Raw genomic sequence first — 26461 nt, forward strand, 5'->3', positions numbered from 1 at the left:
CTCACAAATTCAAACAAATTCAGCTGCAGGATTACACTCACACACACACACACACACACACACCTAACACACACATACACACACACACACACACCTAACACACACACACACACACACACACACACACACACACACACACACACACACACACACACACACACACACACACACACATTCAACCATCTCATAGTAGCCTCCATCACCCTCTGCTCCCCTGGGTTCTGTGAATTGATTTCTGCTCTTTAGCGCTTACTGGCCTTTGAGTCTGAGCAGCACCGACAAGCGCATTACATAAATCACACCCCCACCTCTAGTTACCGCAACGGCTGCTGCTGCCCGCCACTAAGCAAGGGATGGCCTTTTTGCTTGAGGCTTTGAGTATGTCTTCACATATGGAGGCATTTCCATGCATTGGAGTTTGGGGCCTGTGTGTCTGCGTAGGTGGAGGTAGAATAACATGTGCATAAATGTACATTTGATTTCTGGCATCTGTTTGTGTGTGCGTGAGAGAAAACACTAGAGAATTGTTTTTTTAGAGAGCAAGTTTTTCAGAGAGAAACAGTCCCACTTTCCCACTGCAGACTAGGGGCATGCATGCCCATTTTACAGTAAGACAGTGTGCATGCACTGCATACATATTAATTACATAATATACTTGCATACATTATGTAAAGAAACATTTTAATCATCTTTTCCCCTAAATACTAAAAGAGGTGTGAAAAACATATTACTCATATACAGTAGGCATGAGAAATGGTGCAATCACTTGTCACTTGTCTGTCTGCTGACCTGCATACTGTATGTCTGTTGTACAGTGGAGATGGAACATGCGCAGAGGGTTCCGGACATGGACGCCGGCCAGCACCTGAAGCTGAGGGAGAGGCAGCGCTTCTTTGAGGAGGTCCTCCAGCACGACGTGGATGTCTACCTGTCCACATCGCACCTCCAGATAGACAACAAGAAACGTCAGTTTCATTCTGCCTCCAACAGAACCAATGCTGAAGGCGAATATCGGAGTAGTCACACACACACACACACACACACACACACACACACATTCACAGGGATGGGCAGTATAATATGTAAGATGCATATATCAAATATTAAACATGTTATCATTTGTATTTTATTGGGTTGAAGAAAAATAACTGCAGGTTGGCATATTTTATACTTTGTACTGATTTAGTAAGTAGCCCAGATTTGTTAATATTGAGATTGGTTTCAGCTTTTGTAGGGACAATTATAAGTTTGCCTGTTTATGGAAGAACTTTGGAACAACTTTGACTGTGATGTGTACAATAATACAATAATTTGATGTGTCCTCCAAAGTTGATGATACACAAGGCACCGTGAGGCTGAGCAATATTGTTGTTGGGCATGAGATGTGACAGGCAGATCAGCATAGTTGGTCTGTTGACTCCTGGCAGATTTATGGCATGTATCATTGGCAGAGAAAATGGTTGCTCTCAAATACTGTTCACTTAATCAATAGAGTCATTGTACTGATGAAAGAATAGATCAGATAGAGAGATACAGTATGGAAGGTTTGCAAAGTGATTTTATGCTTCCTTTAAAGAGTGTTTTTAGTATTTTGAAAATACAAAAATACTGTATTTTATCTTGATACATGCCATTTGATACACTTGATACGCTATTTTATTTTAAATTAGATTTTGATTCCCATCCCTGCCCATCCCTGCACACACACACACACACACACACACACACACACACACACACACACACACACACACGCACACACAGAATATTTAAAACATATTAGAATGCCTTTCTTGTCACAACACAGTTGTCAAATATATGGACGAGTAGTGCATACAGTGGAGACAAAGGAAATAAAATCTTCAAACAGATTCAAGACATTCAGTGCTTTGCATATTTAAGAGCATAACAGAACAAGTATTTAAAAAGCAGATACACACCACATGGGGGGTTTTCTCTGTTATATTTCATTTTTGTGTGTGATTCTATCTTATGTCATTGACAGTTGAACCAATTGCAGCCATAACTATAATCATTTAAAAATAAATATGTGCATTGGCATAGAAAAATAGGTCCAGATATTGTGGCCAAAGTCCCACTCACAGTATACAGAAGTATATTGTTATTACAGCCTTGGAGCAGATATGTGACTTTTCCACCTCTGTTGCATAGGCACTTGGTTCTGTAAATGTCCTCTACTGATGACAACATGCCTCTGACCTGAAACTTGTAACATAGGCCACCCACCACAGAATATGATACTGCGTGTGCCATGTGATATGTGAACTGCAGCTCCTATGGGGAGTATCTCATCGATGGAGGTGAATGTGGACCTGCTGGAGCAGATGGACCTGATGGATATCTCCGATCACGAGGCCCTGGACGTGTTCCTCAACTCTGGGAGTGACACAGGTCCGCTGGCCTCGCCCCTTCCAGGTATTACATAATAAACGGCGTGTTCGAAACTGCTATAGTCGCTTCTCACATTGCTATCCTCTGTGTCATGTCTATGGTACTTTTTGTGGTTATTGGAGCTATTTGCTGAGTAGTCTGCGCTAAGATTGTTATGTCTTGAATCACAACTTAGCCAAGCCACCCATAGCACATTGTGAAAAACGTGCAGTCAGATCTGCCCCGAGAGGCCTTAGGTTACACTGATTTTAGAACAGCTAAGGGCTGCTGTTTAGCCCAATGCACAAGCGAGCGGCTAAAAAGACCCTCAGCTGTTCTAAAATCAGCCCGGCGAGTGGCTAATTGGTTTTCTAAAACAGTTACTACAAATAAATTATGTCAAAATGTCATAAAATAAAGGCACAGCACCGAGAAATGTATTGATTTATTCACATATAATCATTCTTCCAAAAAAAGATATTTCTTCAATCAGAATGGTTGCCAAGCAATGTCGAGACACAGCTACTCTTATAAAATTAAATCATCCAGTAAAGTAAAAGCTACTTCAGTTATAAAGTATTTGTACTTTCCATCTGATCACAATAATGGCAGGTTTCATTTCTCCCAAGAAACGTTCTACAGCCTAAAGTGTAACATTACAGTTTTTACACTGAACATGTATTTCATATACCATGGCATTCATGCGTTCAAGTCGTGTATGCTTTATGCGTTTTTCTGTTTGCCAGACGTGTGCGATGAAGATGATGATGATGAGGATGAGAATGAGCTGATTTACAAGGATGGAGTGGGCCCTCAGGGATCCATCAGGCGCCGCCCAGGTTCTAAGAACCGAGGGTCATCCGGGTCCACAGGCTCCGCGGACCCAGACAGCCAGGACACAAGTGAGGGCGGGGAGGACACACCTGTCGTCCAATCAGACGAGGAGGAGGTGCAGGTCGACACATTCCTCTTCTCCTCCACGTCATCAGGGAAGGAGGAGGAAGAGGAGGAGAATGAGGAATGAGAGATTGCGAATAGGTGTGACGGTTGTCCAACCACAGTTACCCGAGTGTGAGAAGGTCACGTGTGATCCTCGTTAGATTCCTCTCCTTCCCAAGATGGTGTCGTCCATTGCCAGTGTCTTCAGGGAAACGCCAAGGCCGACCTCAAAGGAACTGGTAGACGCCATGCCCCCTTCTCCAAGTTGGCACTATATCAACCCTGTGGGGCATATTTGTCTACTCATGCGGCAAGCTTTTTTATAATTCACTGTTACGCAATGGCAATTTTCAATTTCCAAACAAACGACACCCTTCAACTGTCATTTCATTCTTGCAATTTTATTTTAATTACACCTTGTTATGGGTGTAACATTTGACAACTAAACTGACGTTATGGTCCACCATTTAATATGTTGTTGTGGGAACTCAAATTTCTAACATGACTGGATTTAGTACATACCTCTATTGAACCTAACGTCCTGTACGAATATGTCTACCTTTACACCCCTACTTCATTCAGTGTCATATTAACGTTTTGTGGCCAGAGTTAAAAAAGAAAACATGAAGAGAAGCAGAGTTATGTGTGGTTAATCAATTAAGTGATTTATCATTAAGTGGTTAAATCTATTAATCATCTTGAGTAGATCCCGGTGTTGTAACAGCAAAACAAACAAACTGAAATCCTTACGGGGAGAAGTCTAGACAGTAATTTCTCAATATCCTTTCGTTCCCTTTTACTGAGACATTGTTTGACTCTAAACAGGAACTCTCCTGACATGACACGTGAGATGAAGAAGATTATTTTCAAGGAGGGTTGCTGTCTGTTTCCCATTTTTCCCATCGGAAACCAACCACTGTACAGTACCTGAGCTTAGGAGGAATTGAACAAAGTGAGGCAGTCCTTTGAGCCTGCAGGGTGGAAGGCAGAAAACCAGGTACTGTCTCAACTAGAGGGTGGCAATCTGCTTGAAAGAGCTGAAATGCCTTAAGGGCCGTTCACACCAAAGATAATAACTACAATGATAACGGAAAAAAAGTATCGCTCTAACTAACTAAGTCCATCCATAAACTACAGTATAGCATCAGCAACAGGATGAACGTATTGTCAGGGTCACTTTCATTTATCATTATAGTTATCATTATTGGTGTGAATGACCCTTTACTTCTTTCATTTTTCTTGGCCTTTCAGCCTCAGCCAGTGTTGTCTGTGAGCCACTGATTTTTCATTGATTCACGTCCATTTGCATTGAATCATTACGCTCTGCAGGACTCAAAGCCATTGCTTATGATGCCATGACTTTACACAAAATGACATTACTCTCAAGACATCTCTCTCTACTGTATCTACATGTACCTCTGTGATTTTCCTAATGAGCATGGGTCTGAATAGTATCATTATTTGAATGCATGCCATCGTGTAAGCATTTCACGGAAGAATAGTTTTCTTTGTAGTATATGAGTGCTTGATGTGAAGCATGTCACCTTGACAGAGTGGAGGGCGGTACTGAAGATTCATTCCAACAAAAAAAAAAAAGAATTGGCATGGAAAGTGGTTAGGTCAGATTTTGCAGCTGAGATACTGTGGTGTCAGAGGCATGAGTTTAAGCCTATACCTTCTGTTATAAAAACTGTTTTTGTATTGCTGTCTTTGTAAATGTACAGTATGTGTGCGTGTGAGTGTGTGAGTGTGTGTATATGTGTGTGTGTGTGTGTGTGTGTGTGTGTGTGTGTGTGTGTGTGTGTGTGTGTGTGTTCCCAAAAGCACACTGTGTGTATGGTGTGTCGGTGTGAAACAAACCGGTTGTACGTTTCCCTCCCCACTAGGATGAACAAATAAACATGTCCATACAAATCCAATATGTGCCCTTGTCTCATTCACATGACGCATGAAAAGAGCGTCCTTTGATATGTGACCTGAAATCCTCATTAAAAATGAGGATTTAAGCAGTAAGGAGGTAAGCAGGTATGCTGCTCCAAAGCATCAAATTGTACATGGCTCTGATCTGGGCCTCATTTGATTGGATTGTTTCTAATAAAATACATTTAAGGGGGGAAATGTCCATCTTAAATGTCCTTTCTGTTACTGAACCATATGACTATTTGCACCCCTGGTACACATCTGGGCTATTTGTACCCTACAGTATATGATGCATGACAACAAATGTGTTGACACACACAAAAAACATGGCGGACGTTTTGGTTTTTTTCATCGGCAGTAATTGAAGAATTCTGAAAGATTTCAGGCTCTTATATGTGTTCTGGTGAATTTTCTGGCAGAAAAGTTGTGTTTTATTTTCATAATCTTTGTTCAGTGGATGCGTACAACCGTCAGTTTATTAGACAACAGAATTTTGGGATTATGACACTCAGGCTTATGAATTATATTACAAGCTTCCCAGCAGAGAGCAGATAGCTACTGTAAGTGTTTAGTGTAATGGTCTAATAGTAGTCTGGAGTTTGATTCCTCGGTAAAGTGTTTGGGAGAGAAAAGTATACTTTACTGTCATTGTGCTGAGTACAAGTACAAAGAGAACTGCATGCAGTTTGTGTCTACACAAAAGTGCAAAAAAGCAGTAAGGTGCAATGTGATATATAGAATATAGACAGGTGGTGCATAGGCAAGAGAAAACATATAGTGCAGTGTAGACAGTATTCAGTTGGTTTACAGAAGATGGTTTAGTTCGTCTGCCTCCTTGTTGTCTCTGTCAAGGTTGCCATGGTTGTTTACACCTTTAAGATAGGCTGCAAATGTATTCTGGTTTAAGGATAGGTTATGACCTGTGCACAATAATTACTAGTTTCAGGTACGGCACAAATTCTTCTCACACCCGCTCTTCATGATTCAGAAGCACTGATAGTGATTATGAATTATGGAGGCCAGTAAAGACAGGGTGCAGTGTTGGGTGTGGAACTACAGTATGGGGAGGCTGCCCAGCACACAAAAGGGACAGAGTTTCACAGTCCTGCCTGTTGTAGCATCATCGCTACAGTATCATCCGTACTGACCAATCCCTAGTCCTGCCCATTCATCGCATTAAAAAAACATCCATAGCAATAAAAGACGTCCTCATCTGCTTTATGGTGTGTGGCTTTTCCAAATACAACATTTCAATTGCCCTAGGAGTGAATCTAGCCTTAACGTATGTGAGTCATATCATTTGCATACAGGTTAGATCAGATCAAGTCTCAACAACAGTTGAGCTTTCCTCAAGGACTGGAGATGGGAACAGAATCTCCCAGGCAATATGATACCTGTGAAGCTGGATAATTAACCCCTTGAAACAGACAGTGTCTGACTAGTCTGATGCATTATGTAAGCATTTGTTTTCAGGTTAAACTTGCACAGTGCACTATCTGAAATAATACCAACTATTTTTGCTATTGACCAGTGTTAACAATAAAGCCAGCTGCATGTTTTTCATCGGACGAGAGACCCAGGTTAGGTTCTAAAGACAAGGTTTAAAACAGAACACACAGTCTTATTTAGTAGCCTGTTGCTAACACTAACTGTTAGCAACAGCCAGGCTGATGTGACCCTTCTTCAACAACCATACTCTCACACACACACACGGGTCCAGAAAACATCACCTATGCCATAAAGTAAGACCATATACAGCACACACACACACACACACACACACACACACACACACACACACACACACACACACACACACACACACACACACACACACACACACACACACAGGGGCTCACAGGTGTTGTGCAGTCCAACAGGTTTTTCTGTCTGAGGCCAGAATGCTAATGAGGTTCAAGCTACATGTACCGTAGCAGTGGTGAAGGGAGAGTCCACCCCCATCACTGTCCCAGTGTATTTGTGTGTTAGCTGATAATCCCCTTCCAGCAAAATGAAAATGCAGGTATCAGTGTATGTCTTGAAGGAGAAAGCATGGCTTCTCCTACATAACAAACATATTTTGCTAAGGAATCTGAGTTGCCAGAAATGCAGACTAAAAAGGGTGTAGAATGTGATATTGCAAAATAAAACACAAAAACCTGCCAATTATATTGTTAATAACCTTAGAAAGTGTTTTTGGAGACTGTTGTGTACCTTGGAGACAAGACCAAAGCATTTCAAAAAGTCACTGTCTACTGAGAAACCTTCCGTGTATACCTGTCACCGAAAACCTGAGATCCATGTAACCACTCCCTCTTTTCACCCCTCAGGGGACAACCAGTTGCAGCAGTCCAAGTGAACACATACACCCACACCCACTCACAGACACGCATTCTGCCTCAAATACATTCACATCCCCTCACAGACTTGCTCTCCGCCTCAGTCAAGTCAGGAGTGGCCCTCTAATATCTTGCCAGAGAGGACTTTGGGAAGGTCTTAATGCGTTACCAACAAGGCTTGTCTCCACTGTGACACTGCCATTGTGTTGACACTCACGCTAGGTAACGAAGAGGAACGGATGGCAATGAAGGGAGGCATCCTTTTCCTGCTCTCCTTGACTGTGAGTAGAGCGCCGTAGGGCAACTTTTAGTATGCTTTGCATTTTTGGTCTTTCACTTTGAAGAATATTTGTTTACATCTGTCTCCAAAGCGTGTTTGTTCCGCAGGAAACGTTTTTTTTAAAAAAAAGAAGAGCAAAAAAGTTTATGTTAGACAGGAAATAAGTGTACTGTGATATCCACATAGAGGAGACAACTAGTAGTTTTTTTACATTTGCTGAAGAGAAAAGAGAAACATGGCACTGCATGCTCCACGATGTAACCAGTTTAACGATTCAGTCAGTCAGACCTTCATCAGTTTAGTTTGTCAGACTCTGATGAAGGTCTGACTGACCGAAACGTCAGTCCAGACCCGGCTAGATTTTCGGGGGGGCACTCTCAATTGTAAAAGGCTACAGTTAGGATTAGGCCAAGTAAAACTGAGGGGGCACCTTTTTTGTTTGAGGGTGCACCGCCCCCTTTTGCCCCCCCCTGGAGCCGGGTCTGCGTCAGTCTATTAATGAACTGATTACAACGTGGAGCAAGCTGTGTTACACTTTTCTTTTCTCTTACTCTTAAGTTGTTCTTGTGAAATAGTCGTACCTACAGTACAATATCAAGGTGTGCAGGCTCCTCTGTATCTCTTGTGAAATATTTACTGAACTCATTAATCACTAGCTTATTGCTGAACAAAGTTTGACCCTTCAAAGAAACTTCACCAAGTTCAGCAAATAATGATTTGCTTAAGGCACAGTGATGTTCACAGTGCTCTGCGTTAAAATAAGCGTGCAAATGGCGTGCAAATGGCTTAAAAAGAAAAAGAACCTGAGCAACAAGAAAAGTCAGGTGACAGCAGACCCTTACCCTGTCCTGCAATAGTCACTAGGGGTGTAGCTCAAGATTCGATTCATAATTGATTTTCAACTCAAAAACTATTCTTGATACAAAAAACAATTCACAGTATATATATATACTTTCCTTGTATGATTGCAGTATGATTCAAATGAAAGAAATTCAACAAATGAAAAATAGTTTAATACTACTGAATGTCAGCTTTGAGAAATATTTATTGTTTTCACTCTCTCATAAGGATGACTACACTATTTACTATAGGCCACAAAAGTTACAAAATCCCTTACAAAATAGGGAATCATGTGATAGCCTTCTGATATTGATGCTGATTGAAGAGGATGCAGATTGAAGGTGGTTGAAGTTCCAGTTGAAAATGGAATCAATTTACACCTCTCCCTCTCCTCCCACAGTAATGTAAAATGGTAGGCCCAAACTGTTTTTATTCTGCGCCAGGGTTGTGTAAGCTACTGTACATCACTAGTTTTACAAGCGTGCACACTAAATGGAGAGCAAAAGGACAAAAGTGCAGACTCAGCCTTTAAATAATGTGACTTTTGATCTATCAGAATAATGGTACAGTAGCCTTGGCTAGGCTATGTTTTCACTATAATTCAACTCAATGTTACATGCAAAACTGATTTTTACCTACAGTAGCATGCCAAAGTTTCTTTTTGTTTTTTCACCGTCACCATATGTTTTCTCATGATGATATAGAAGGCCCTTTTGATGTTATAAGGTGCCTGTTCACAGAGGTGTAGGGCAAGGTGTTAAACTATTTAGTAGCCATACACCTAGACAGGCTTTGTGCTAACACTATGAAAACCATGTGTCACAGGTAACTTCAAACACAGCCTTATACACGGCAGAAATGAAACTCAATATCGGCAGGATAATGAGATTATCTTTAGCCTGTTGGTAAACTCCTACAGGGCAAACCCGAAACAAAGCCAAAGCAAGAAAAAAAGCATACATAAATTACGCATTTCTAAATTTATTTATTGGTCTTTTACCATTTCATGGCCTCTGATTAGGGATAAATAGTTCGCCACACACAACACTAAACTGAATCAAACATTCTTTGCAGTGCAGCTGGTCCATCATGAAACTTGCTGAGACACTGACAACGGTCTGTGACACACAGGACCTCAGAACTTTGGCATTTGCACCGACTAGGTTACCTCAGAGCTCTGGGCTACCTCTGCTGAACTCATTCTTTTAATTATATCAAGTAAAGAGTGTCCAGATGTCAAGAGTGTGAAATACTGTAGACTCGGCACCATTATGAGAATGGCGAGCTAAACTCATTTCAGTTTCAGTTTACAGTAAACGCTGTTACAAAACAAGAAAAAAAAATATTAATTGATTTATGGTAGAGCTTGAATCGCAATACGAATGTGAATCGATTCTTTTGCACACCCTTAATCCCTGGCTATTTTAAGTGGGTATACTGAGATGGTGATGTTTTTTAAGTGGGTATACTGTGTAGTCCTGCGTATCACGAAGACCACACCACTGCACTGGATGACATTGTATTCTGACAATTAAAAACACTCAAATAAGACAGGGTGGAGTAGCAGCCTGGGAGAAGCAAAGTGATGCTAAGGCAACCTCATATTTGAAACATTCAAATGGCTATGTATTTGCCTTCTTCATATAATGTACAGTTAGGCTTACACGTATTCCATATACACGATTGGTCAATGCAATATCCAGTGTACATTGCTTAAAATAATTTACAAAAAGATGACATTATGTAGAAGAGGGCATAGTAAAGCCATATGTTTAAAGCTTTTAAAATCAGACAATTCTGTCAAAAGCATGATGAGGCTGGTACTGATGTCTGGGTTGAGAATTCGCCTACAGCATAATGCTTGTGTTACATAAATAATGTCATGGACAAAAAGTAATTCATGAACAACAATAGAGACAGTCGGGAGCTTATAAAGACTTGTGTAGGCTACACTTTACAACATTTTTAAGAGGACGGCTCCACAACAGCCCGATGTCATCTCTGAATTTAAAGAATACCCTCTTAATCCTCAGTACAAGAGCAGGATTTAGAGAAGGAGCAGTATCCTGGTTTTTGCCATCCCCCACAATGCAACAAAATATGACATAATGTTTGTCCTCACAAAACCTTTCATTAGGGTGCTTCAAGGACAAGGTCTTGACTAATTTGCTCTGTTAATGTTGCATGAAAGATATTTAATAGTGTTTTTCTGGCCCACGCATCCTAGCGACCAATTACTTTCCCTACGAAAATTACTAATCCCTAACTTTTTCCCTACACTGGACTATTTGAGCTTTCTGAGAATACAAATTACCTTACTGTACTGTAACTGACCCTAGGCAGATGGGTTGGACCCTTGAGTTGTGGATTCGTCCGAGGTTTCTTCCTATAGATCTCCAATTTTAGGGAGATTTTCCTCGCCCCTGTTACTCATGGGCCCTCTCTGAATCTCTGAAGGTTTAACACTCTGTAAAGTGCCATGAGACATGTGTAATGTTTTGGTGCTCTATAAGTTAAATAAGCCAAATTGAAATTGAAATGGAATTGTTCTGGCTCTGTGTGGGTGCGGGGCAGGATGGGAGATGTGCGTATGTGGGAGTGTGAGAAACGTGATTTGCTGCACTCCCGCAAATGATATATGTATAATGTAAAATGTAGAAATAATGAATGTAGTGTACCTAATTATAGTTGTGCTTTATGCCATGATGGACTGATGATCAACAGTAACATAATCAGCCACGTCACCAAAGAGCGCTTGGGTTGAATTTGTTTGAGAAAAAGATGCTGCTAATCGGTTGTACAGTAGGTCTATCCAATTGAATGAAGAGGCATTTTCTTTCCCGGTTTGGTTGAAACACGGCCCATAATCACAGCCCAATAGAGCAGTATCAGACTCAAATTCTGACAAGAATTTTAAGTACAGTATGACAACGTCAGGCTAGGAATGGGTGGTATCACTATCAGGACTGAAAAAGTCTCTGTACCCCGCAGACCTCTAGTGCAGGCTGCTGCACTGCACATGCTGGTCCTGATGGACTTGTCAATCTTGACTGTGTCACAGCTCACAGCGGCTATGAAAATTAAATGAGTGTGTTTTACATTATGTTGCTTGCAAGGAAGGAACACATTGTTGAGAGTCAAATTTATCATGATGCTTGTAAACCCCATATGAAAGTCAAATGGTCACTTTGCCAAGATTTCTAGATAGATCACTAGAACATTACAAAAGCCCTATACTCTACAGACCACTCCTCTCCTCTAAATGGTGTTTGTCTTTTCTAATCTATTGTTACTAGCTTGCCATGGAGTCAGGACTGGGTCAAAATCACAGCCACACAATGACCAGAGAAAAGAGGGTATGTACTATATCTCATCTATGGAGCAGAAATCATGAAATCCCTTACGTTAAAGGAGAAATCTGGCGAGTTTTCACAAAGATCTCCATTTCTTGAGGTCACCGAGTGCTGTCGGTATGAAACAAAAAACAATCCGTTTTGCCTCCTCCAAACTGCTACAACCAGCAGTTAATGCAGGCAGGCAGCTAGTGTACCCTCTGGGCCGGGACATGTCCATGAGCCCCCATGTACCGACACTACTTGGTGACCTCGAGAAACTGAGAAATATGTGACAATTTGCCAGATTTCTGTCTCTGATAATGTTCTCCAACTGTCATTAGTAGAATTTTGCATTCCTCTTCTCAGGAACTACTGTATCGATCTAAGAGAAGATGGGTCCTATCGACTATTGAAATACAGGAGGAGAGTCCTGGACCATATCCAAGGGAGGCAACAACGGTATACTGCGAGTATTCAGATCCATTTCTGTCCAGATCTGACAACAAATTAATATGCAAGCTCTTGACTCATATTTTGTGCAAAATGTATTGAGCATGTATGTACAGTATTTGAAATGATCTCTTTCCGTGGGATTGCTCTGTGATATATATTCTCTTGTGGTATTTCATCAATACTAGTTGCATAATGACAAAAAGATCTACGACCATCACTTTTTCCGTATCTCTGGAATGGGTGTGGACAAGGAGCCTGTGGGTGTGTTCACCATTGACAAAAAAACAGGAGTTGTCATGGTACATAAAGCCATCGACAGGGAACAGTACAACTTCTTTCATGTAAGTCTTCGACCATCATGAGAAATGTCTTAAAACATAATCTGTTTCTAGCTCCTGACCTCATTTGGTGAAATACAAACATGTTGATTTATTACTATGCCTCTAAGTTTCACTCACTGATTTGTTTTCCGGTTGATGATGAACAGATACAATTTGATGTTATCGATGAAAACACCGATGTAGCAGTGGACAAGACCTTGGCCTTTGACATTGCTATACAGGACATCAATGACAATTACCCAAGATTTGAGCCGCCTCACATCAAAGTCTCTGTGAGTGAAGACTTTCCAGAAGGTATGATTTCTATGAATTGTCTAAAATATTACAGATTGCCATGACATGAAATATGTGCTGTTTTAAGAAAGAGGAAGCAAAGCTAAATTGTGACACCCCCACTCCCGTCTGCCAAGGGCCTACTCCCCAACACTGGCTAGGCCTATATCACAGAGCTATAACCATTAGGCTATGATCTAACCATAATTCACAAGTCTACTTAAGATACTGTATCGGCCAAATAAAACATGACCTTCATGTTCACTGCCTGTTTTTTTTTTCACCATCACTTCCACCATCCCTTTCGTATGGTGAAAACCAGATTACCATCCCTTCTCACTTCTTCTCTACATGAGGCTCCTCTATGAGAGCATGTAAGGAGGATAATCAACATTAGCTTCTTATCAATATAGCCAAATTACAGTTTTTGCCCGTTGCTTGAACACTATAGACACTATAGATGCTTAGACTAAAGTATCACAACTTGAAGTTTTGTTGCAATATCTCAAACACATGTAGGCCTACCTATACCTTAAACAAAAGTGCTGCTTTGCACTCTAGTTTCAATTCTGCAACACACTTACTCCTTTATGCAACACACTTGGTCCTGCATACTACTCTCTATGTCATACATAGACACTTCGTTCAAAAATGAAATCTCAGAGTACCATTTGTTAAACACATATATCCAAAATACAAAACACATCGGGTAATTGCAACCTCTCAAATACACACCTGAACGCACTTACTTGCCAAACTGAACACCAATCAGCCATCTACAAAAAGCCCTCAGTTTTGCCATTGGAAATGGTGATGTGAATGGTATATTTCCCAGTGTTGTGTCATGTTTACGTGTGTTTAGAGTTTTGGCACAATGAGCGAAGTTTTGCAACAGGTAGGCTATTCAAGCAAATATGTTCCTCCCGATCTGAAAATGTATGCATATGATGCAAGTGTGTTTCATTTTGTCACCAGAGTTATGTTTTAACAAGGGATTGTTAGGTTTTGATAGCAGAGTTTAGGTACTGATAGTAGAGTTTCAATTTGACATATATGTGAAAGGTATATTTCCTAGTGTTGTGTTATGTTTACTTGTGTGTAGAGTTTTGGCACAGTGAGCGAAGTTTTGCAAAATGTGTTCAAGCAATGGGCAAAAACTGTAATACACTAAGAGGGGGTTGCTGCAGGACCACTTTCTGTGACACTTTCTGGAATGTGTTTCACAAATTAAGTTTCAGCAGGCAGCTAGCTGGATGATGGTTATTGTGTAGGCCTAGGCTAATATCATGACGTCTAGGAACTAGCCTATGGTATAGATTATTATTTATCATTTAGCCAGCAGCATAATAACGGCTTAGTAGGTCTACTCATTTAATATTTGCTTGCTACAAATCAGTGTTGTAATGTTAGCCGAAAGGCGTTTACTTTATTTATCCTTTCCCTTAATAATCAAGGTCTTATTTTAAAGTGTAGCGCTTGGTTTGCATGGTCTATTTATTATGACCGCCGCTAGCGTAGCTAGCGAAGCGGTCATATAGTTGTTGTCAAAGTTTTTTTTTTTTTTTTTATTCTTTTTTATTCTTTTTTCCCGTCATTTTTCGTCAACGATTCCCGGGACACCGTAACACCGGAGCGCATGAAACTTGGTGGGCATGTAGCCCCAGTAGAGTTCTATGGAAAATTTTCGTTTCGTCCCCGGGGGTCACTCCACCCCTGCGCTGCCCCCGCCCGAAGCCCAAAAATGACAGTTTTTCCTACATAACTACCTGAACCGTGGCACCGAGGATGACAAAATGTTTATGGTATGTTGTTCTCTAGAGCTTGCATCAACTTAGCTTATAACCAGTCATTTTTTATTTGCCCCCCCATCGTAAAAATTGAAAATGCAATGTAATATTGCTTTAATTGCCCCTATCTTCAGATGAGATGTTATGAACTGCACCAAATTTCATGTGTATGATTAACCTGACACCCTCTGGGAGTATGCCAAGTTTTGTGGAATTTCATCCATGGGGGGCTATAAAATAAATGGATTTATGTGTACATTCAGGACTGTATACCCATCGGCCAGTAGATGGTGGTCTAAATCCCCCCCTGGGGATTTCAAAAACTGTTCCAAACATCTCAATCTCTGCTAGTTTTTGTCCTAGAAACATATAAGTGACACCATTAGAAACCTTTAATCAACTAGTTTCCAAATATGTTTTAAAAGAGAATGGTTGCTCTGGGTGCAACAAACATGCAGGAACACACACACACACACACACACACACACACACACACACACACACACACACGCACCACTACATACACACATGTACATAAAACATTATACAAACACATGCACAAACACGCCCAAACGCATGCACACATACACCCTTACACACACCTACACACACACACACACACACACACACACACACACACACACATGCACACACACATCTTTGAGTACATTTTGTGAGACTACCGGAGCTGAGAAGTGAATGTGTGTGTGATGTACTATAGCCTGTGTGTGTGGGTGCGTTTCTGTGTGCCCATCTGTGTGTTTGCATGTGTGTATATGTGTGTATGTGCATGTTCTGTGTGTGTTCTCTTTCTTTCTCTCTCTCTCTCTCTCTCTCTCTCTGTGTTATCTGTGTGTATTCTGTGTGTGTTCTCTCTTTCTCTCTCTCTCTCTCTGGGTGTGCCTGTGTGTGTGTGTTTGTGTGTGTGTGTGTGTGTGTGTGTGTGTGTGTGTGTGTGTGTGTGTGTGTGCGTGTGTGAGTGTGTGCCTGTGTATGTGTGTTTGTGTGTGTGTGTGTGTGCACACGTGCGCATGTGAGTGTGTGTGTGTGTGTGTGTGTGTGTGTTATCTGATATTGGAGTGACAGTGACGGCAGAGAACACAGTGAACATATACTCAGAGACACATTAAACACACACACAAGCAGACACACACTCACACTAGACAGAGAAGCACTCATACACAAAAGCAAGCGCACACATGCACACACTCATTTACATACATAAAAGTTGCAGTAGGGATGGAGTAGGCGATGGAAACACAAGCGTGATTGATATTTGCGGAGAGAATGTGCAGGACTGAGCGGCGGTCATATTGTGTATCGCTTTGCGGTACATCTAGTTTTAGTAACGATATGGAGGAGGTAATGGCAGTTAATGCAGTTTCATCTTGTGAGTTAAACGTTTGTGCTCACCTGTCTTTGAAAATAACTTTGTCAGAACTTCTTCCATTTAGCCTTCTCTCCCTGTCTTTCCTCTCCTTTCTCTTCTGAGAACCAGACTTAATTTTTGTGACATAGCCTATTGTCACATCTACTTCCAGATAAGAAATATATTATAGCATTATAACTGCGTCACCATAAGCAGCAACCAGATTGCTCCGTTTGGACTGAACCACAGTGGACTGAACCATAACAGATAGGCTAATAATTAAACTTTAAAGAGACTTCATTGGCTGACTTTATTCCTTTCTTAAAAACTATAGGTGGACTGCCTGTCAACCTGCAGACATTTGACAGTGATGAGGAAGGCAATGACAACTCCCTGGTGACCATGAGTGTAGTTTCTCAGGAACCAGCTTCTCCTAAGTTCTCCTTACAGCCAGTTCCAAACACCAAGATGCAACAGCTGACCTTCGCTGGATGTTTTGATTATGATGTGAGTCATGTAGACATGAACAGTTAAATAGTTATTTAGCCATGCAATATATTTTGTAGAAAAACATTTTTCTAATGAGCAGAAGATTTTTTCCCCAAAATTATTCTGTATCATTGTTAAGCTGTGCTATAATAGGCCTACATTTCAGAATTAATTTTGACGCCAATCATATTTCAAATGACTTAACAAATGTTAGCATTTCATTCTGAAAACATCTAAAATGTCCATAAAAACTGATTTCTGTCACATGGTCAGAATGCTACAGTATGAAGCATCAGTTATTACACTGGTACCGTATGCATATTAGGACATCCTCAGATGTCATAGGCAGGTACCATAGGCCTACATCATGGATGCATTGTTACTATGCATTATCAGATGACCACAACACATCAGATAAAAAGGCATCAAGTCTCAGGAAGACCAGTCATGTTTATGGAATTACACCGTCTGAGGATGTCCTAATCTGTATACCATTCACTAGGCCCTAAGTATTTTTACACTCGCTTCAGTTGCAGAATCGGTGTAGCCAGGCTGTCTGAGTTAGACTAATAAAAGCAGTCATTATGTCTGTTGACAGTAATTGTACTCAGTCTTTACAAATGTTGCTAAATGCTTACAATCATGATGAAGGGTTCATGTGGGTATTTTGCACCTATTGAAATCCATTTCTGTTCTTTAGAAAATCAAAGAGTACAAAGTGATTATTCAAGGGAAAGATAATGGAACACCGTCGCTGTCTACAACGTCAACTATCACTCTGGACATCACAGATGCTAATACTCACCTCCCCGTTTTCACCAAAACAACTGTGAGTAGGCCCTACCACAATCCAAAAACTAGCTGGCTTTTGATAGGCTTCATTTTGAAGGTGTAGGAGTGACCTAACAATTGATTTGCATGTGCTTCAGTATTCTACCTCAGTGCTAGAGATGGAAACAAAGGAAATCCTGAGAATTCAGGTGACAGATAAGGATGAACCCAACACACCAGCCTCTCGCCCCGTTTTTACGATCCTGAAGGGGAATGAGGACGGAAACTACATGATTCTAACAGACCCTAAAACTAACGAAGGAGTTCTAAGTGTTGTTAAGGTAGGCCAAGCAACTCACATTTAACTTTGGTTCCACTTGAAGCCAGATAGCATTCCTGACTATTTCGTCTTCATGCTCTGCAGGGGAAGGATTATGAGAGGACAGCACTGGTTCAACTCGAGGTGGCTGTGGAAAATGAGGTACCTCTCTTCGTATGTAGAGATGGGGTTGTGGTAGATCCAAAGACTCTGCCACCACCACAGACCGTAAGTGTAGATGTCCAAGTGGTGGACGTCAATGACCCGCCACAGTTTGACAAAACACTTGAACGCGCATTTGAGAAAGAAGAGGTGCCCCCAGGACTGACGCTTTACAAGCCCAAGGTGACTGACGAGGATTCTGACGATGACAAAATCAGGTGGGTCACCATAGCCGCATGACATTTGCACAAGACACAGATGCTCTGTGGGGTAAGCATTACAGTAACAGACAGAATGGGTTATGCTTACTTAGCATTGCTTACCCTTCCTTCAAATGTGTCAACTCTGTCACTGTGATTTATTATCCACTGGTTAAATAAAAGAAGAACCTGTAGTTAGGACTATCTGTCTACTGTCCACTGTCCACTGCTGAAATATCAGTAGCACTTTACTTGAAGGGTGAGTGCGTAGCACATTTATAAAACCTTACATGAACGCGCCATAATATATTTAGCAATGCTTCATAAAGCATGAATCAAATGTCATACACCTAGTCACTTTGGGATACTTATGAATGAAAACCACATTGCATTATAGTACAGCAGTTACTGCAGAAGTATTATTACACTGCAGTAGGCTACAGCAGTTTTTGTGTCATAACTACAGTTATTTTTTGTAAAGGGATATATTGGACATGGGGAATCACTACATTGAGCAACACTGTTGTCACGGATATTTGTCTCCTCTAAACAGGTCACCTTGCTTCTGTTACTTTCCGAGCTTATATTTCTATGTTATTTGAATGTTTATAGGTTTGAACTGGTAGAAGATCATGCAGACTGGTTGTCCATCGATGAGAAGACTGGGGTTGTCACTTCAGTGAAAACGATGGATCGAGAGTCAAAATATGTCCATAACAGTATCTACACAGTGAAAGTCTTGGCCATAGATGATGGTATGTGAACAAAGATTTGTATTCTTCTTCACTGCCTAATGAATAAATTCATCCCAAGTCAGAATTGCCTGAATGCCGGGAGAAAACAGGTGTTTTCATTCTACAATTGACCCCCCTGCTCCCCAGATGGTCTGCCGCTAGGGGGCACAAGGTCAATAGCTGGTGCTCGGATCTATTCGGTGTGGGTGGTTGTTCATCCTACTGATTCACTGCAAATGTTTTGAACAGAGATGAACTCCTTTTCTTTAACCTGTTAAAATTTGAATGCGAGTGTGCAAATATTTTACACAGGAATTCGTACATTCCTCTGGACATTTATTTCTTTTTATATTATTACACGGTGTGTATTCATCTTGTTAGGTCATGTCTAGCGTCTTATGTTTGGTTAATAATTATAACATCTACTTTCCTCTTGGAATATTACAGTGCCTTACAAATATCATTCTCACTGCTTTTATGGTCAGTAATAGAAAGAGTATTTTATTTTAATTTGAAGTATTTTACTTAATTTGTTTATTTATTTATTTGTCATTCTCAGGGAAGCCTCCCGAAACAGGCACAAGTACTCTTCAGATTGTTTTGGGAGATATCAATGATAATAAGCCACACTTGGTCACCAAAGACACTGTGCTCTGCAGTCACAAGGACCGCGTGCCTGTGAATGCCTGGGACTGGGATATTCCTCCATATTCCGGACCGTTCTCTTTTGCTTTTAGGGGGGACAACGTGGAAGATTTGAAGACGAAATGGAAATTGTTCCCCACCACGGGTGAGTGAAGTGGATCCATGTTTTTTTGCATTTCTGAGAGTCTTGTTGACTTTCTACAGTCTTTGCTGTAAAAGAAAAATAATTATCCCCATTAAGGGGCATTCACATACGTCGCTACTCGCACATCGCTCCTCGCTTCAGTTAACTGTCAATCATCTCTATTCTACATTCTGATTTGGTACTCGCTTCACTCGCTTCACTCGCATCGCTGGAAGTTAAAATTATTTTAACTTTGTACCCGCCCACATCGCATCGCTAGTCCTCGCATCGCCTGTCCTGGCCACATTCAGCTAGAACACATTCACTTTACATTGACAGTTCTCGCTCAGAGATGGGCGAGTAGCGACGTATGTGAATGCAGCTTTAGATATACAGTAAGGTCTCCCAATAGACAAGCCCTGTCCATAGGAGTATTTACTGAAGGCTTGAAAAGAAATGTAATTGTCACATTTCTATTACTTGTTAACAGTCCATTATTACTGTGGTCCATCACAAACCATTCAATTGGCCAGTTGTATTATTTATCATGTGTCTAAATGTGTTGGTTTCTTGAGCAGGCGAAAACATCACCCTTGTGAGCTTGACAACCTTGGCGTATGGCAACTACACCATTCCTCTGCTGATGGAGGATCAGCAGGGTGTAGAGGGAGAGGACGAGATTACGGTGGTTGTGTGTGACTGCGCTGGGGGGACCGAGTGCCGCGGCCCTCTGCCCACCACCAGCCAGCTGGGGGGACCGGGCATCGGGACCCTGATCGCTGGACTGTTGCTGCTGTTGTGTGAGTTGCTGTGATAGGTTCCAATTATGCCCTATTAATTAAACACATTGGTAATTCACTAAGAGTTTGCGATCACTAGGGTTAGGGTTGAGCGTTCGCTGAGTGTTCTCAGTCAGTGTGTCTGTTAAGTGCTTGCTCCGTTTGTCTTTTGGCAGTGCTGCTGTTGCTGTTCCTATTCTGCCATTGTGAGGGGAAGAAGTTTGAGCCTTTGAACATGCAGGACGAGGGCCACCAAACGCTCATCAAGTACAACGAGGAGGGAGGTGGCACCGCCAGCAAGGTGTGTGTGTGTGTGTGTGTGTGTGTGTGTGTGTGGTGTTCCTCCTGTGCAGGCCATGTGACAACCGCTCCAGGCAGTTTCACACTGAAGCCAGGCTCCTGGGGGAACGTGCAGAGCTCTGCTAACACACCTCCAAGTGCACGCCTGCGCGTCTCTCACACAGGGCGTGGCATTTGGCACGATCTCTACTCACGTGCATGTCCTTGTTTCACAGCAAGGTCGTAAATAACTCCAGTGGGCGGTTGTATCACTCTGAGTCCCTCCTTTCCTCTCTTTGCCTCCAGGCGGAGCCGACTCTGATCCGCAGTCCCACTACCTATGTCAAGACTGTGACAGTGACCGATGGGCTCAAACAAGCAGCCATACCGGTAAGCAGCATCTGTTGCCACATGACAGTGGAGAGTTTTGTTTTCTCAAAACTGGTTTCTTGTTAAAGCTGATAAAACTGTGTACCACTACAGTCTTCCCCCATTCCAACAGTCTTCTCTGTCTGCAAGCTTGAACTTGTGGAACAGGAGAACCTGGAAGCTAAAACATCTGTTTGACTGCTCTGAAATATTTTTGTGTAACTGTAGCTCTTGTTAAAAGAAATGCTACTGTTGTCGTTCATTCCTGGACAGCTTCCTCAGGTTTCCACCAACACCTACCAGGTTGAAACCCAAGAGACCAGTGGTATGATGCGAGGTCATCAGGCATCAGGCATGGTGAGTCCACTTCCCTGTTGCAGACCACTTGAATTAACCTGAATTAACACTGAGACAAGGTACAGCAGAAGCACTCACCGCTAGGCCGCTCTTGGTTGAGGTAACGTTTTACTGATTTTTGTTGTGGTAACCGCTGGGCCCAGCGCAAAAGACCATTGACTTACAGCGTGCCGCGGTCAAAGTTCAACATATTTCAACTTTGACCGTAGTACGCGCAAGAGCGGCAAAATGCCGCCGGCGCTGCGCTATACTGAGCCCAGTGGCAGGCCAGTTCTTGCACGCTCAAACCATTTGAACGTACTGGGTTTCATAGCGCATGCCGTGTGCAATGTGATGGGGCCTAGAGACTCTCTAATTAGGAGACTCAGCACTTAAAAAGTCCATAGAAAAGCATGGAATTAGTTCATCACCCCAATATGGCAGTTTTCTACACGTATCCTGATATATTTATGTAGACCCTTGGAATAGTTTTCCAGCACTCTACACTCTTTACACTCTTTTTGTCTGTTGCTGTATCTTGAGTAGTATCTGTTGTTGGTTGTCTCCAGTTGGGATGTGTCCTAACCTATGGAGGATCTGGGCCCCCCGTGGGTCTGCCCCCCCCCCCCCCTGAAATCTTTACAGTATACTGTATACTGTAGGCAACTTTGTTGGTGTTTGGTGTATCCTGTCAAGGCCTATAATTGGGCATATAGACACAACAATATGGCCATATTGAAGATCACATTAAACTCCCAAAACCTAAAATATTCTCCATTTCTCTCTCCATCCCTTTCTCTGTTCTCCTCCCTGTCTTTCTCTCTTCTACCCTTTCTCTCTGGCAAGCAGCAGTACTCTTCAAATGGGATGGGGCAGATGGGGCAGGTCTCTCAAGCCAACAACAGCTTCAGGCGGAGCACGATGGTGAGTAACCCCCCCCCCCCCCCCCCCCCTCCCCGCCACCCCTCCCAAGAAAAGTTAGGATTAACAGGTGAACAGAGGAGAAAAAAAAGCCCAGGAATGAAGGAGAAAGTAACTGAGTGGGAAAGTATCTGAGTATCAGATTGAAGATTGCAGCTGCACCCACACAGAGTGTAGCTATGGCAAAGTCATCCTCCTCTCCTTTGTTCTTCAGTCTGGATTGAATCCTACTGAAGCCTCACCTGGGGATGGAACTGAACATTGAGTTCAAGTTGTTCTGAAGACTCAGCAATGTGACAGACATTTTCCCATGTTACAGCAGTATCAATGTGTCATATCCCTTGGCATTAGGACAGCTGGATATTCTCAGAACAGGTTGAGGAGTTAAGCACAGTTGTCAAAACTTGGTAGTCTTGTGTACATTAGAGACAACTCGTGATGACATTTTGGTACTAATTCACTATGAAGTACAACGATTGCAACAACAACATCCCAGTTTACTTGCAGCCTCTCAAATGTGAATCACTGCACCACCCCATTGAGCTCAGCCCCACAAAGGCAGTAGATTGCTTTGGGCTATTTCTGTCGCTTTCACAATTCAACTAAGCCCCATAAAAGATTGTAGCTATAGTTGTAGTTTCGCTATGGTGCTGACTAATCCACCCTGGCCTGGAGGCTCACCATTTGTCTCTGCCTGTTAAGTATGGATGCATCCAGCCCAGCCCAGGCTAATGAGGACGGAGTCTACCCAGTGCTATTGGTTTTTAATTAGCCAGTAACACACCCTCTTACACACACCTATGATATGCATATGATATGTTATGGATAACACCCCCTCTCTCACACACGTATGAAATGACGGCGGAAATGGGTATGTGTTCAGACTGGAGCTGGAATGGATTTGCATGGCAGACATTCTCAAAAAACAATAGAGCCAGAGTTCTGTGTCTGATCATATCTTGTATTGTATCTCATTGAGATCTGAGAATCTGTCTCTTACTCCATTCCCCCTGGAGTCACAGATCATAACTTATAATGATAAAATATGTTAGATCATAGTTCATAAATAAATTGCGGATGATGAGAGATAATTAGCCATGGGTGTGGCAGGACAGGTACAGGCATCTCTTGGGAGGGTACTGTTGCGAAAGTATAGGGGTGGATGGGAGGGAGATAAACATGGCGTCTTTAAAGCCAAATCTCAAAGGAGTACCGACGGAGCAACTGGTTTAATCTCAAATGAGAACATGCTCCGGGCAAAAATATCAAGAGGGGTGACACCCACGTACTTCCGTTTGTCTGTCAGTTTGTTTTTGTTTGAATCACAGCAAGTGTTGTGTGTTTTTTTCCCAGCAACAAACATGGAACTCCAGCACAATGAACAGGACTGGCACAATGAGAGTAAGCATTCATGTCTAATCTAAACAACACCTTCTGTGCTGTTACTGGCATTAAAGGCCTTCACAGGAATGCCCACTCCAGTCCCATACATATGAACTAATGGTCTCTAAATATGTACTCAAGTAAAAAAAATGTACTGTATATATTTTTTCATAATGGTGAAATCTTAATACGGGATGTTGTATTAATATGGATTGCTGTGATTAATATCTCTTTCATTTACAGACTGGGTTTTCCAGATCCATTAGCTGCACTGACCGCTACATTGCAGACCACATTGACAGAGTAAGATATTATTACAGTCCTTCAATGGGTCCTGATCTACAGTATTGTTGTTTGTCTAATGTGACATTCATGTATACATGCTAATGATACAGATGGTTTAAGCTTTCAAAAAGTGTTCCTTCATGAACTATGACTTTGAGGAGGCTTAGGGTTGTTTTTCTGCTGTTTTTCACACTTGGAGTATACCCAGGAAACTGTGGTTATCAGGGGTTAGGTGGGAAACCAGTTCCTTCACGTTAGGCTGTTGTGCTGACATGAGCAAATGTATCACTTGTAAGGACATTAAAAGATGAGCAATTGAATGCCTGAAACACACATAAAAAAAAAATAGTTGTCTCAGCACTGTAACATTATCTCAATTTGGTAAGTTAGTGCTGTAGGCCGACCAGACCTAACTCCAAAGTAACAAAACAGCACACCCTGCAGTTCGAAAGTGGCATAGTATCTTTAGTTATTCATTATGGGAAAATATGCTTTACAATTGGGCAGTGGCACTCTACCGCCATCTACTGATAAGAAAAGGATGTTTCACCTAGTACTGTAAGTAGATCAGTTCATCTTGGATAAATACAGTCTTTCATTTAATCAGTTGCTATGTAGAAACAATAATATATATTGAATACAAAATCATATGAAAAAACAAGATGTTAAGTGGTAGGCCTGTATTTTCTTTGACAAACAGCAGATTTCCCGCACATCATTTTGCTTAAATAACTACATGACATCTTCACAATCCCCCAACTCCAACAACATGCAACATTCCTGTTATTGTCAACACTTAACACTATTTCATATAATAGTATCAAGTTACAAAGCAGTGCATTGTTCAGATAACATGGGATTATTTTTTGGATTGTTGTGGTTAGTGTCGAGTCTCCTTAAACTTAAACTTAAATTATACACCAATGAACACACTCTTCCATTTCTTTTAGTGATCAAGTGTTTATCGACTGATGGATGAAAATACAATATGATGAAAAAGAAAAAGATGAAAAGCAACATTTATGTTACACAACAAATAAACTTTTCCATTTTTTTTTTAATGTTTTTAGAGACTCTATGAGATCGGCGAGGAGCAGGTGGATTACCCAGGATGCTCCCTGCATGAGTATGCCTACGAGGGGAATGGGAGCAGGTGCCAGTCACTGGACGCGCTTTCGTTTGACGATTTGGAGGACAGCACGGATTTCCTCCGCAACCTGGGGCCCAGTTTTAAGGCCCTTGGTGGGATATGCCAAAAGCACATGCAAGAGAAAAACATGAAGCACTGAGAAAGATGGACATGGGAATTTTCCCTCTTCACCTGAAAGGGATGACGTGCGGATAATCTGGGAATACCGAAATGGAAAGTCAGAAATCTCTCTGAAATTTTTGTACTATGCATTTGGATGCCTGATTCAGACAACAATGAAGTGGAGACTTTGAGAGACTTTGGATTTTATGTTCCTGGAATGTTCAACCACCTGTTTGGTGGGGGACGGGGGACGGGGGACGGGGGACGGGGGGGGCACAAGACAGACGACATATAGTCACACAGGTCCACTGGACTGCAACTGCTGACCACGACCTTCACCAGACTGGTCTATGGAAACTTGCTCATGGACCTACAGGAGTGTTACATTTGTGTTCTCACAATGCAAAATCTGCTGAATTGTTTTTCGAAAGTTCAATCGGCTACACCCAAATGTTTTTGCTAGACACACCTAGAGTGTAGAGTGACATGTCTGAACAAACACACCTTTTGTTTCAGTTTTCTAAATGTTGTTCCTTACAAAGAAGCAACTTGTGCTCTCTAACTTGTGCTTTCTGACTGCTGGTCTGCTTTGCTCATTTGATTTTTAAACTGTATAAAAGTTTTTGTTACATAGAGTAAAACATTACATAACATAACATACCAACATAAAGTAGAAAAAAGAACAATCTTCTAGATTTAACAGCTATGATGTACATTACATGGTACAAAAATATACTTTTCAACACTTGTAGTTTCTGAAGCTGCATCTTTGTTTTCTTACATGGATAAATGTACTGTATATAGAATATGCTGTACATCGACCTAAAGAAAGATACATGCTGTATATAATGTAGAACAATTGCCACAAACCTCCATTATTTTTGTAAAACTGCAATCTGGAAGCTTTAAAAACATTTTTTTAAGAACTTATGAAAGTTGCAAATGACACTCTTTGCCATTGTGTCCCTATTCATTGATACAGAACAAAAGTAGTGGATAGGATGTTTGGAACTCCTTTTCATATCTTTACAGTGCTAACTGTGCTAACTGGGTGGTAGGGCACGGGTAGTGTTTGATTTATTAAACATTATTTCAAATGGGAGTTTACTCAAAACTGTCATGTTGTCATTACATTTCATCATGAAT

At 41.5% G+C, this 26461-nt stretch overlaps 2 protein-coding genes across 3 annotated transcripts in view; both read left to right on the plus strand.

Annotated features, from left to right (window-relative positions):
* Window positions 1–5243, plus strand: part of LOC134087907 (dysbindin-like) — a 19218-nt gene extending 13975 nt beyond the window's left edge. The window contains exons 3-5 of the mRNA XM_062541748.1: window positions 816–965; window positions 2293–2436; window positions 3138–5243. Coding sequence (XP_062397732.1) covers window positions 816–965; window positions 2293–2436; window positions 3138–3415 — 572 coding nt within the window. The 3' untranslated portion in view covers window positions 3416–5243. The remainder of the gene's footprint in view (window positions 1–815; window positions 966–2292; window positions 2437–3137) is intronic.
* Window positions 5244–7657: 2414 nt separating this feature from the next.
* cdh26.1 (cadherin 26, tandem duplicate 1) lies at window positions 7658–25559 on the plus strand. 2 transcript variants are annotated; one of them, XM_062541746.1, is made up of 19 exons: window positions 7658–7870; window positions 12006–12065; window positions 12411–12503; window positions 12683–12838; window positions 12985–13132; window positions 16602–16774; window positions 17457–17585; window positions 17686–17868; window positions 17952–18226; window positions 18821–18963; window positions 19502–19732; window positions 20290–20511; window positions 20667–20791; window positions 21076–21159; window positions 21412–21495; window positions 22324–22398; window positions 23749–23796; window positions 24022–24081; window positions 25134–25559. In XM_062541746.1, exons 1-19 carry the CDS (start codon window positions 7829–7831, stop codon window positions 25350–25352), a joined length of 2550 nt encoding a protein of 849 aa, XP_062397730.1. In that variant the 5' UTR covers window positions 7658–7828; the 3' UTR covers window positions 25353–25559. The 2 variants fall into 2 exon arrangements, with proteins under 2 accessions (XP_062397730.1, XP_062397731.1); XM_062541747.1 differs by lacking the exons at window positions 7658–7870; window positions 12006–12065; window positions 12411–12503; window positions 12683–12838; window positions 12985–13132 and adding an exon at window positions 13912–14006.
* The last annotated feature ends 902 nt before the right edge of the window (window positions 25560–26461 follow it).

The sequence above is a fragment of the Sardina pilchardus genome, chromosome 7 (assembly GCF_963854185.1).
Source record: "Sardina pilchardus chromosome 7, fSarPil1.1, whole genome shotgun sequence".
Lineage (NCBI taxonomy): Eukaryota > Metazoa > Chordata > Actinopteri > Clupeiformes > Clupeidae > Sardina > Sardina pilchardus.